Source organism: Notothenia rossii (genome assembly GCF_949606895.1).
Source record: "Notothenia rossii genome assembly, chromosome: 6".
Classification (NCBI taxonomy): Eukaryota; Metazoa; Chordata; class Actinopteri; order Perciformes; family Nototheniidae; genus Notothenia; species Notothenia rossii.
Window position 1 is genome coordinate 59,153,434 of NC_136909.1, and position 14,034 is coordinate 59,167,467.

At 39.8% G+C, this 14,034-nt stretch overlaps 2 protein-coding genes across 2 annotated transcripts in view; one reads left to right on the forward strand and one right to left on the reverse strand.

Moving 5' to 3' along the window:
* Window positions 1-14,034, reverse strand: part of LOC307042245 (uncharacterized protein) — a 492,007-nt gene that overhangs the window by 164,801 nt on the left and 313,172 nt on the right. The gene's annotated exons all lie outside the window — the stretch shown is intronic.
* Window positions 1-14,034, forward strand: part of LOC307042868 (adhesion G protein-coupled receptor A2-like) — a gene marked incomplete at its 3' end in the record, with an annotated part of 148,307 nt that overhangs the window by 57,478 nt on the left and 76,795 nt on the right. Inside the window, exon 2 of the mRNA XM_079687032.1 lies at window positions 3,935-4,006. Coding sequence (XP_079543158.1) covers window positions 3,935-4,006 — 72 coding nt within the window. The remainder of the gene's footprint in view (window positions 1-3,934; window positions 4,007-14,034) is intronic.

A 14,034-nucleotide genomic window follows, 5' to 3' on the forward strand; every position in this document is an offset into this window, starting at 1 on the left:
GCTCATTGAAGATGACGTCCCGGCTCCGCGGTTCCTCACGAGTCTAAAAAACAATTCACGTCAACGCACGTAAGCAACGTGGGCGCCAACGTGAGCACCGTGACCAAAATATTTGACGGCGCTGATTGGCTGAAATTATGTTTCGGCGGCACAGTTTACTATTGAGACTTTTGCAACGTGCTGGTTGCTGCTGTTTGGCTCGGGGGCAGCGCCCCGTAATGATAAACTAATGCCAAGGGCAAGGCCAGGCAGGAAACATGTGACTTATCAGTAACTTTAGACATCGTAACACAATTTTAAACAAGATTTTATTGTAGATTATACATTTTACTGATACCAATTATATGATATTTACCTTGTTCATTAAAAATAAAAAATATAAAATATATATAATCTTTTAAATATATTTTTTTAAATATATATTTTTTAATTTAATATTTTTTTTAATATTTTTTTTTGTATGTGGGAAGAGGTGGGGTGGCGCCCCTAGCGCCCCTATGGGCCGGCCGCCACTGGCAGTACCCATAAGGAGCTGTACAAATGCCACAGTTTTTGCGTGGCTGTGTATTTAGTTGAAAGCCCAGTGGCGATCTGCTCATCTCTCATCGACATAATATGCTACAAAGGGGCGGACTGGCCATCTGTGTGTTGAACTTTCCTGTCGGCTCCCAGACCGTAGTCGAGGAGGGCAGAAGCAACAAGCTTCAGGTTCAATAACCCACTTTAGAGAGAGGCGAGCTCTTCTTGGGAGGCCGTTGCATTTATTTAGCTGTTCTTCTGTTTCACAAAATACATCACAGACCTCTGTTTTTCTGTTTCCTCGTTTCACTTCCAGAAACATACACACGTTCTCTCCATAGGTTCTCTCACTGTCGCTCTACCATCCACAAACACACATGCACAAGCCACACCCCTCTCTCTCTCTTTCTTAAAGGGACAGCGATCTCATCTCACTCTGCATGACCCTAATATCATAGCATGTGTGCTCTGGAGAATCACAGAACGGAAGATCGTCCTTATTATTATGACGTTGAAACCAATTATTTGAATGTGTTTGTTACATTCGGCATCATGTGAGTTGCGCTGACAGGTCCACACACACTGCTTTTCCCCGCAGCGAGGCTCCCCCGCCCTCCTGCTGATAGTTGAAGAGCGTCAAGCTCCTCAACCCCCCCCCCCCCCCCCCGTTGATAATTCTCGATCGTTGGCACGCTGATAACAATTATTTTTTAAAATGGCACTTCCTATCAAAAAGGTTGCCGACCCCTGATGCAAGGTATTGACAAAAAAAGATTGGTGGTGCTGTGATGTTTTGTTGTATCACTGCATTTGGTCCAACAAGGGAATAGCTGGAAGGGAGAGGAGACTTCTGACATTTCCCTGCACTCGAGCAGCAGGCAACACAGGCCTTTTGATACCACAGTGACGTGTTAGACCACAAAACACCACACTGTATGTACTGTAGTGTGTATTTATTATTTGGTGTTGTTACACCTCCTGCTAAGTGGAGACCCCCCTCAGCAAATAGTGTGAAAATGTTATTGATTGAAGTCACCTACTTGCCAAATGTATTGCTTACATAAAAAGATCAAGAATATTTATTATATTTATTTGAAATCAATTTGAATATACAAATAAGGTACTTATCATTCAGTCAATCATTTAATATACTGTAACTTGAATAGATTTCCCGAAAATAAATCTGAAAATTGGATAATGCAAGGTTCGACATTTGTCTCAAGGGGCCTTATTACGCTTTTTGGGGTTTTTCCCTAATCTTTAGTGTGTTATAGGTTTTTGTGCATGTGGTCTGCAAAGACTGAAATCCTAAAATGCCTCCATTGGCCTGCTTTGTTTACTTCCGTTACAAAGTGACCTCTGTAACACTTGCACTTCTATTGACTTGTTCTCCAACTAGGGATGTGCATCTCCATCACTGAGGCCGATGTGATGCGCATCACGATACGATACATTAACGATACATTTGAAACACCAGGCGATGCGATACCATACGATTCACCCCTGGTGGATACAGTTCGATACGATTTGATTCAACATTATAAGATTCGGGGCGATTCAACACGATGCAAAATAATGATACTTCAATATGGTACGACAGTGGATTTTTGTTTTATTCCTTATATGCAGCAAATCATAAATTAACAAAAAGGTGCTTTACATATTTGGTACTGCGCATCCCATCATGCTGTCTCTTTTTTACCTTAAAAAACTCTCCAGAGTACAGTACAATTGTATAACACCTCACAGTTAAACAATTTAAGGATACATTGCCCATGATTAACAATGTGCAAATAACAACTACCGTAGTGCAATGCCCGTAAAGCTGCCAGCCTGATGTGCTTAACATTCATCCATAGGCTAACTCACCAGTGAGCAGAAAGCAGTGGTTTTTATATGACCAATAAAGAATACAAATAACCTTTCACAAACAGGTATTTCATAACTGCTTACAGTAAGAAAGACATTTAAGCTATGATTGGCCGTCACAGGCTGCTGTAAACTAAACACCGCTCTCTCTGACAGAAAACCACGCGTGATTTAACTCATATGTCTAACTTTCAGGTTTCTCTTTTCAGCCGCAGACCCCATGTCGCCTCTTTATGTGCGTCGCTAAGTTCCTCGTACTACTTGTGTACTTTAAAGCGGCTCGGCATCGTTTACAATTTGCGAGCGATTTTTCAAGTTGACCGTCTTTCTTGAACATCCGAAGTGTTGCCAAACGTTTGATTTGTAAGTCTTTTTCGGTGCGCTGTGTTTCTCTTTCTCCTCGACTTCCATGTGTGTTGATAACTGAAACTCTCGGCCTCCGTAGTGCGAAGCAAAGATCAAAGATCGTCTCTGCTGAGTGCTGACAGGATGAGGGGATATTATATGAATGAATGAATTCGAGCAATGGATGATTGAATTGTGCTGAACCAGCGTTTAATTCAGCTTTTCTATTAGGCGGATATTTTGACACGGTGGATTGGAGGGTGCGGGGTTGGATCATTCCCCATCTTAACCACAAACGGCCATAAACAGGGCGGGATGAGTCATTTACAGGCACAATCAAATAACACATCAATCTTATTTTTATTGACAGAGGATAAACAATTTATTAGTACTCCCCCCTAAAGCTCTATTTTTGTGATATTCAAAAATAATAATACGTTTTTAGCAGCTCAACGTGCTTTAACAACATGGCATACATCACAAATTAAAAAAGAAAACAACAAATTCAGATGGTAAAACCTTAAACCTTAAAACCCTTAAAAGTTTAACAGTTTAAGGAACACATGGAGGTAAAAGGTATGATAATACAAATGCAATAAAATAAATATTGATCCCTCTGTTAAATAAAGGAAGACATAATACAAAACGATTCGATGCAATAAAATATAAAACCTATAAAATAGTAATAATAAAAACGAAATACATAATATGAATAATAAAGGAAAACATATTAAAAGAGCAACTTAAAAGGGAATGCCACTACTATAACTGTTAATAACTAATATAAGTACAAATCTAAACACAAAGGAAGACATAAGACAAAATGAATAAACAATACAATATAAAAACCTATCAAATAAATACAAATAAGAAAGATATAATAAAAATTAAATGAATGATAAGCTTTAAAAAGGTCAAAAGATTAAAAGACTAACTTAAAAGATAATGTCACTTTTAAAACTGTAAATAAATAATATAAGTAAAAACCCATAAAATAAATAATAAAGATTAAAACGCTAATAAAACGCTTATTTAAAAAGATTTGTCTTTAGCTGTGGTTCAAAATGAGTTGGCGTCTCTGATATTTCCTGGTGGTGTGTTCCACAGTTTGGAGCGTAGTGGATAGAAGCTGCTTCCTGTTCCTCCTTTCACTCATCTTGTATGCTAACTCCTCTCCCTCATATCTTCTGGCCCTAAACAGAAACCTGAGCAACAACAAGATCTCCCTGCTGAGGAACGGCTCCTTCTACGGCTTGGCTGCTCTGGAAAAACTGTGAGTCCTTAAATCAAGCTATCTTTACTATTCCCCCCTCCCCAGAGTCCTAATGGCTGTCATCACAGGAGCCCTATGTAGCGAGGAAAAGGCAAAAGGGTGACATGGTGGGGAATTACAGTAGGAAGTCTGCATTGCAGAAGGCTCACCAATGATTTTCACCCTTCTGCCCTCGTAATTAGCCTCAATTTCCACAGTAAATGTCTTAAAAGGGATAATATATAGCATCATATAAAGGTCTAATGCCGTACACTTTGACAGTTGGACTGGCTGCTGCCGAGTCCATGTCTATGAGTCAGACATTATACGCACTGTCCTGGAGGGCTGTATGCGAACACAATGAAAAACTGAAACATTGATTATAATTTCAATTTGTTGACGTAACACATTTAAATAAAGTCAACGTTTCAGTTTTTCAGTGCTGCCTCATGATGAGCTCTATGATTGTTGTCTTTTCCCCGTTGCCTCCTGAACTCAACTATTGATTGCCTTCACCTCCATCCAGTACGATGATTACCGCTCTCCTACCGTATGGTGACACTGACATCAGCTGATGAGGAGGAAATCACAGCGAGGACGGCTTAATAACTCTCCACCTTTCCGTCAATCCACCCCAGATCCATGCATCACAACCTCTACACCAACAGCTGCTTTGCATATCATCCCCGTCAGTTGATTTCCATCTCTCTGAGTCTTTGACAGTTGGTTTCAGATTGAAATGTCAGTGGCGTCATTCTTCCAGTGTCACCGTGTCGCCGGCCGACCTGCAGCGTGATGTCACATGTCTCCCCGGCTTTATTAGCAGGCTGGGATTATCGGATTACATGTAACTGGATTACGTTATCAGGATACAAAAAAAGGGAACTGTATTCCCTTACAGTTAAATACAAAAATACTGTGACATTTCTAAAAGTTAGGGATTACTAGCGGGATTACAATGTGAACATATATTTTAAAATGAATACAAATGAAAAAGAAGATTAATATGTTAGATGTACTGCCCACAATTTATTTTTGGTTTTCAATATAGGCTACTTCCATTATTTATGTTAAATACCTTTTTTTGTACGTTGTTGGAAACCTGATTTATTATATTATACAGTATTTGTAAACTACACTGTAACTTTTACATTAATTAAATGTATCATGACAACATATATCACATAACTGTATTAGATTAAAGCAATAATATTAAGTTGAACATAATATATATTTAAGTAAATACTCTTCTGTAATTTAAGAGGACACATTTTCTACTTACTTTTATTTTATAATGTGATACAAATTAATAATACATGGGACTTTTATAGCGCTTTTCATGAAACTCAAAGACGCTTACGCGATTGAAATTAGGTCACTGATTCAATGTTTCAACAGGTTATTAGTAATTATATTAAAGTAACCCTCCCAACCCTTGCAGTGGCCTCATTCTTCCAGTCGTTTTTTGGGTAACTGTGTCACAGATCGCCCTGCAGGGTGATGTTTCCTCTCTCCCCGGGCCTTATTAGTGCCATTGAATCTCTCTACCATCCCCCGTCCCCCACCTCAGCATTGGAAGGATGATTGCGAGGCGTTTGAGGACACTCTGCCAAAGGTTTATCAAGGCTGACCTCTTCCAGCAGCACGTTGCGTGCCCGATCCTTCACCTCGCTGTCTGGGTACAGCCTGTTCATCCGTCCCGCCACAGGCAGCATTTGGCACAGATGTGTGTGTGTCGCTAGCTCTTGATGCCAAGGCAGGTAGCCTCAGTGAGTTGAAAGTGGCGGCCAGCTGTTCCCTCGTCTGGCCTGGCTGTTTGTCTGCCTGCGAACCGGCTCGGCTGACTGACTGACCAGATCTGAGGGTGGTGGTAAATTGGCAACTGATTGACAAGCTTAATTACCCGTGTGTGTGTGTTTGTGTTTGCACCACTCGTGCTACAGCTGTGGACCCTCTGAAAACAAAGTAATCAAAGTTTTTTCTTTGCATGAAATAAAATTAGGTTGTGTTCATTAAAGTTTTCCTAAATTCCACAACATATTTTATTAGTCGTTACTGGTGGTACCTAGCCACGAGGATCCTTTTGGGTTAATTTGTCCTGGCTTTGGGAAATGCTTCAGTCTCCACCTAAAAACAACAAGTATTTTTTTAACCCATTTTCAAATACTGCAAATTGGTCTACACTGGCGCCTCATGTTCCCCTCTAGCATCAGTTTTCAGGGCTGCCCCTAGTGGAGTAATTATGACAGAAGTTAAGGAGACAGTCAGGTGACCGTATTGTACAGAGAGAAAAAGTCCACATTAAGGCCCCGTCCACACGGAGACAAAACGGGTTGTATCCACTACAGTTCTTTATCGTATAGACGGTTCTTCCACACGAGGCCGACGCGGAAACACGGAAACGGAGCCCTCAAACATTAACGCATCCTAAAGTGGGAAGGTCTGGTAACGAAACGCTTGCGGCTCCGTGTGTACGCCCTATACGATCATAGCCCCGACTCTCTCCACCTCTTCTGCTCACCCCCGCGTCATTGCTGATGCGTTTCGCCAACAACAACAACAATGGCGGATCACAGGGTTGCGTTCGTGCTCCAGATGCTACTGACCATGATACAAATGTCAGTGCAAAATCTATAGCTCCTCTACCACAACCATCAGCAACAAGTGGACATGGAGAACTACATGAACTACATTTTGCTAAATCCACCGCGGAGAATAACCAGAAGGGCAACCAGGCAACCATGCTCGGGTATCTTATTCGCTGCTTTTGGTGTATTTTGTGGCGGAAGTACAGCGCCACTTACAGGCCCGGCATATATACTACAGCGTCTCCAGCGGGTCGAGCGGTCTCGTGTGGATGGACACATTTCTTGAGCCGATTCCGTGCGGACGGACAACACACTCTCACTCCATAATCGTCCAGGAGCGACATTTGGTCAGAGTCCCGTGGCGTGCAGTTGTGACATTCCTAGGCTCCTTCAGCTTCATAAAGGGACGTAAATAGCTTTCAACTGATTGCAATGTATTCCCATCTGCGGCGGGATTTTACGCTCATGGAAGCACGACATTCGTTTGTGTCGGCTGCCCTTAAAGGCAATGTGAGCGTCCATTCCCATTGGATAACGGAGAATTGTACACCCGGAAGTAAATATTCCCCTTACTGTCGATTGATTTTACAGTGATATCTGCACTACTCATCGACTAAAAAACACCAGATTATCCTTGTTAATTAAACAACATTGAATGGTTTAAATTGTGTGCAATGCTTTTCTATTTTTCCCCTTCAATTCGGAGAAACAAATATTTTTTCGGAGTATAGTTCTCTATTTATAGAGCCCTGATGAGAAGACTTCAAGACAAACATGAGGAACTGCCGCCAACACTGAAAACGTGACGTGGATCATAAATATATCAGCAATTAAACAACATCTTACATTTATTTATTCATCTGACTTTTATATTTGATCCAATTGGTAGATAGGCTGTATTTACACCATAAAGGTGCACAGCTGATAGAAAGGGACACCTGGTGGTTAAAGCATGTTATCGAATTTCATTATTTTTATTATTAGATATTAATAGGATCCCTATAAAGTTTATTCATTACTCGTTATTCTCTACTAATAGTTAATTAAAGACTGTATATAATGACTATTTTGCACATCCATTTCAAGATTTTCTAAGGTTTATTGACATATCATATTCACAAACGGTGTAATTATGCAATGAATGAAAAACTTGGGTCGCAGGTTCCTCAATAGTGCATTACAAGACATCTATCAATATTTGTGCATACCTCAAGCAATGTTAACTATGTTGAAGCACTTATTTTAACTGATATTATACATATGTATTATACTCTTATAGGATGTATATAGATATTTCATCTCCGGCCTTGTCAGGTATTGAACAATCAATAAATAAAGAACACAGAATTATTAAATATAAAACACAGAATGTGTGTGATTATACTAAATGATTTACAAATAAACACCACTGCATATTTACAACTGTTACATATGCTGATGTAAATGTTTCCAACTTGGGATCAATAAAGTATATCTTATCTTAAGATGATCGATGGCTACTGCCATATGTGCAAAATGTGCCTCTGAACCTTGACAAGTGCATTTTTTAGGCTTATCATTTAATGTAATGTAATGTAATGTTATCAATTAACAACAGGAGGGGTCACAAACATAAGACCAGCTTTTAAATAAAGCTCTTCTGACCTTAGCTGGCATGTGGGTATATATATTAATGCTGCCCATTATGGGCAGAAGCCATTTTCCCCCATTTATTAATTATATGTTTTAAATTTGAGTGTTTCCTATCCCCTAAACCTCCAGGGATGTACACAGTATACTGGCAACTGCTTAAATTGAGAGATACGAAAACGTCTTTTAAAACTACAACTCCCAGTAGAGACGTGCCATAGATAAAGAACATGTTGCGAAACACAATATCGATAGCAGTGTCCCTAGCAACAAGTAACAAGTAGTTAATAATAATAAAAGACATTAAGAAAAAGGCATTTTAAACAGTCATTAAAAAGCAACACAATCTACCTGCATTGCATTACTCTAAACGTGTAATAACGTGCTTTGACCAGTAGGTGGTTTGGGTTAAAACATTTTAAAGTTTACAGTGTTAACAAAATAAAATATACTGCTGTTTCTGGTTTAGTTTACGACGGATATATTTAGTTATTGTTTAGATATTTGTAACACAAAAGCGATGGAAAAAACCCACAGCAACACAGAAAAAAATGGTCTTAACATGACCCAGCGGTCTAGTAGTTAATAAAAAACAATAATATCAAAACAAAATATTACTACTAACTTTATTGTGAAATTCAAACTGAACGGTAAAAGAATAGTTTCCGGTCTATTCTGAGCCCGATCTCTGTAGATAAATAAAAATAAAGAACTACGACAGATGTGTAATATATTTAATGCAGTCGAACCATTTATTACAATGCATTCATGTCATGACTTTCAAAGAGTAAAGCAAGCACTGCTGAATAAAGTATGATTTTATCTTTTACGAAACGTTTTATTTCATATGGAATGCAGTTGGAGGTCAACCAATCACAGAGCTTGAGAACTAATCACGGGGTGTGTCAAACAGAGCACATGGTGTAGTCTTAAACGATAGCTGGGGATTCTGGGTAGTGTAGTGTCTTCTGACATCCTTTACTCCGAAAACATATTTGTTTCTCCGAATCGAAGGGGAAAAATACAAAAGCACACAATTTAAACCAATCAATGTTGTGTAATTAACAAGGATAATCTGGTGTTTTTTAGTCGATGAGTAGTGCAGATATCACTGTAAAATCAATTGACAGTAAGGGGAATACTTACTTCCGGATGTACAATTATCCGTTATCCAATGGGAATGGATGCTCACATTGCCTTTAAGGGCAGCCGACAAACGAATGCCGTGCTTCCATGAGCGTCAAATCCCGCCGCAGATGGGAATACATTGTAATCAGTTGAAAGCTATTTGCGTCCCTTTATGAAGCTGAAGGGGCCTAGGAGCGTCACAACTGCACGCCACGGCACCCTGACCAAACGTCGCTCCTGGACGATTATTGAGTGAGAGTGTGTTGGGACCAGAGGTCTGTGAGTCGTTTAGTGGTAGCTGGTCCCTTGGCTCATGTCGTCCCCTCGGGCCACCTGTGCGTCAACAAATACTAACCAACGTATATTGCAACACCCCAACCATCAAAATACGGAGCGAAAAGTCTAAACACAAGAATCAAGACTTGCTAGCCTACCACTAAACGACTGCAAATTACCATTAAAAAAACCCTGGCCGTTTACTATTCGTTTTAAGCATCGTTTTAAGGTGTAAACGTATCATTTTAAAATGCGCGTTCTCGTGACAAGGGGTGCATTTCACGCCGGGAGTGCAGAATTTGGCACAACACCGGTGTTATGCATGCCCACTGCACCTCGCGGGAGCACGCAACAGCGTAAAGCAAAAACTCCCAGACATTTAAATGATTTGTACGGCAAAGTTAGGTCTGGAAACAACATAACGGCATAACACCGGAGCCCTGCTGCGGGGAAACTTTGGCGCTGTTCTGAGTTTGTTCTAATCCGTCAAAATGATGGACTGCTTTCAGATTTTTCCGTCATTGTTAAAAAAAATCCGTCATAGACGGAATATATTCGGTTAACGCGACCTCTGGTTGGGACGGAAGACTTTTTGGATATCGACTTCGATTCGTTTTCGTCTCCGTGTGGACGGGGCCTAAGAGTTTACCCATAAGCCCAATGTTTGCATCACGTTTGAAACCAAAGGCAACATTAACTTAATTGACCTCTTAAAGTGGACCTATCATGCTATATTTGAATAATATAGTGTAGGACCATACATATATAAGGCATATTTATACTTTTTATTTTTCAAAATACCAAACAGATCATACATTGTAGCCATCCCTCATTTCGCTCAATTTAACACTGTCTTTGCATGAGCTGATTCTGCGAGAACAGCACCTTCTACAGGCCTGGCATATGTACTACAGCGTCTCCAGCGCTTTCGAACGGAAAGGTCCGTGGCTGTCTCCTCCTGATTGGTGGAGTTGGCCCAATAGCCGTAGCGCCACTTCTGTGACGTCATAGAAGTGTTCAAATCTGGATCAGTCTGTATCAGATCCGTTGCAGCCCCTTTTTAAGAGATTTGGGCATGGAGGAAAATAGAGAGGGTTGTGTTTTCTGACACTTGGTGAGTTCCCTGGAACACCGGGGACACATATTCATGTATAAAAGACGTACAAAAGTGCATTTTGCATGATAGGTCACCTTTAAGGTAACAGCTTAATGTATTTAACATACTTTAGATGTGTCATGAACAAACAAACACACAACTTTCTACTAGGAGAACGCTGTTGTGCAAGTTAACCTAACAAGATTAATTTAGGTAGCTTATGTAAACACCCGTACGTAGCAGTTACCTACAAAACATACTTATTTCAACCCAAACGATGATTTTTTGTCTAATATATAACCAGTGATGGGATTGTTACTCAAAGTAGTAGTAAAGTAATATATTACATATTACTCATAACTTTAAACAGTAATACATTACTTTTGTTCTCGTTACATTACTCTTTTGCGTTACTCAGCAAAAAGTCTAGTTTTTGCTGCTTGTTCGGAGTCGGCACACACTGAACATCATCACTCTGGGTTCGGAGGTCTTTAGCTACTAGCTTTGTGTTAGCATGTTGCCTTTGCAGGTGCTTGGAGAGTTTGTTGTTGTGTTTGCAGCAGTGCACCTTACCGTTACATTCCTGTCCTTTCTTCTTACACATTTTAAATAATGGGCATACCTCCACCCCTCGAAGTTATAGCTGCCGATGACTCAGCCATGTCTCTGCACTGCAACACAACCCCTGTGATAGCTGCAAGTGGACAAGTTGTGCAAATATAAACCTGCGGTGGAAATCCCTCTAGTGACTAGAAATATTTAAAATAGTTAAAAGTTAGACAAATCTACGGTGGCCGGCAGGTGCAAACGCGGAACAACGGGCCAAAACGCATTCATAAGCAGGAAACACCTGCAAATAATGAAATGAAAAACAAGCAAACCCTGAAAACAAGTACAACAGAAAAACACTGAATTTACAGGAATGATGCAAACTAAATACAACACACAAACCCGAAAACAAACGCAACAAAAAAACGCTGCAAATACCAAAACGATATGCAAAGTTGCAAAGTGCAAAGTGTAACAGTTTTTTTCATATGGAATGCAGTTGTAGGTCAACCAATCACAGAGCTTGAGGGCTGATCACAGGGTTTGTCCATAGATATATAAAGGGTTTGTAAAGCTAAGCACATGGTGTAGTCCCAAACGATAGCTGAGGATTCTGGGTAGTGTAGTTTCTTCTGCCATCCAAAAACTCTGACATTTTTTTTTCTTCTCCGAATCGAAGGGGAAAAATACAAAAGCATTGTACACAATTCAAACCAATCAATGTTGTTTAATTAACAAGGATAATTTTTTTTTTTTTAGTTGATGAGCAGATATCACTGTAAAATCAATCGACAGTAAGGAGCATACTTACTTTCGGGTGTAAAATTCTCCGTTATCCAATGGGAATGGACGCTCGTAATACAATAAAGGGGACATGATGATCATTATCTTTTAAATAACGTTAACTAAAGGGAACAATCTATTTGACACAGCTGAAGCTCTGGCCTTCCTTAAAAACTAACTAATTTAATAAAAATCACAGTTGCGTTACACACAATGCATTGTTTTTTGAGAACAAAAATTCTTAACTAATGTAATTTTTACATTCTGATGAAAAATAAAAATTATTATAAATTCAAATAAAATAAAAGAAGCCTCCCGTGAGTTACTACAAGCTATAAATTAGATTTTAAAAACGTTTTATAGAATAAAAGCTCACTGCTGGACGTTGTAGAAATGCGTGTGTGCACCAGGACAAAGGAGCCTCATTCACTTTACTTAGGGGTTGATTGCGTCGTGCCGACACGTAAATGTAATAAAGTTCGTGACTCCACCACGTAATGTGTTGTTAAGGAGTCGTGGTGGAGTCACGCATTCTGGTGAGATCAGGTTGACCGTGTGCTACTTATGTGTTTCATGTCATGTTTTTTTTTTCGGCTTTTGATATAAAGCTCGCTTTTGTTTATAGACCTTTACCTTTTTTTGTCTGCATATGGGTCCTACCTTTTCCGCGATTCTTAACAGAGATCTTAACAGATTGCCTATCCAGCCAAATACCAGTATATACTGAAAACCAGGGATGTGCACAGACATTTGGAGGGGCTATTGCTCTAAACTGGAAAAAGGGCCTCCCCCCCTGTTTTAATGTAAAAGGTTTATAAAATAAAATGGGGTGGCTGTGGCTCAGTGGGTAGTGTGCTGGACTTCGAACCAGGGGATAGCAAATTTGAGTCCCACTGCAGTCAGCATGTCGTTGTGTCCCTGGGCAAGACGCTTCACCCCAAATTGCTCCTGTGGGGATTGTCCACAGTATTGAGTATGTAAGTCGCTTTAGATAAAAGCGACAAACAAATGACACATGTAATGTAATAAAAAGACAGCACTGTCATTGCAAGTGACACTCATTGACTTTCATGTCCAACTGCTAAATTCGTTATTCAGGCACATTTTTTGCGGTCCATATCTCATTCAAATATCTAATGTTAGTAACTAATAAAGAAAAATGGGGACAATTCTGTTTTAATGTAGTTTGACCATTGTAACTGCTGGGCAGACATAGGCTACTGATAAAATAGGGCTTCTAACTAATTACCTTAAATAAACTCACTAATTAATTAAACAGGTTCAATACGCATTATTCTTATCATTCTTTATGAGCGCAGTAACGGTAAGATATTTAATTACTTATTTGTTTAGAATTCCATAACTTAATAACAGAGATGGTCAAACTGAAGTAGAGACATGGCAGAAATCCTACAATGAAGCGGGGCAGTGAAGTGTTCTCCGTGAGAGGGCGATCAAGAAAAGAGAGTGAGCGGCCCGGTTGAGGGAGTTTACGGAGCAGAGTAAAAGACACAGAAAGACAGAAGCACAATATATATTTAGAGGTTTTTTTTGTAAATAAGTAGTAAAGTCCCCTGGTTTGTCCCCTATACTCTAACGCCAGGCAGGCATTTGGTGTGATCACCATAGCCATATGAGGCCGGACTCGGAGGGCTTTCCTTTGCTTCCAGCTGTCAGATTGTAAACAAAGTCACGTTACTGGGGGCAGATGACAGCGCTGACAAGTTGTGTTTTTATTGCAGTGAGACGCTACAATACTAATTGTAGGCTTATCGTGTTGATTCGGCCACAACAGAAAACAAAAAAAACTCTCGCTCTCTCCAGAGGGGCAGGTCAGACAAAAATGGCAAACGGGCTGTTGCCCGGGCAACATTAGCCCGTACCTGTGCACGTCCCTGCTGAAAACCACAAATAAAACTATATTAATAGGCTACTAATGTATATGTACACCATTTTCTTTCTATGCCAATTCAATTGAAATGTTTTCCCATTTATCTTAG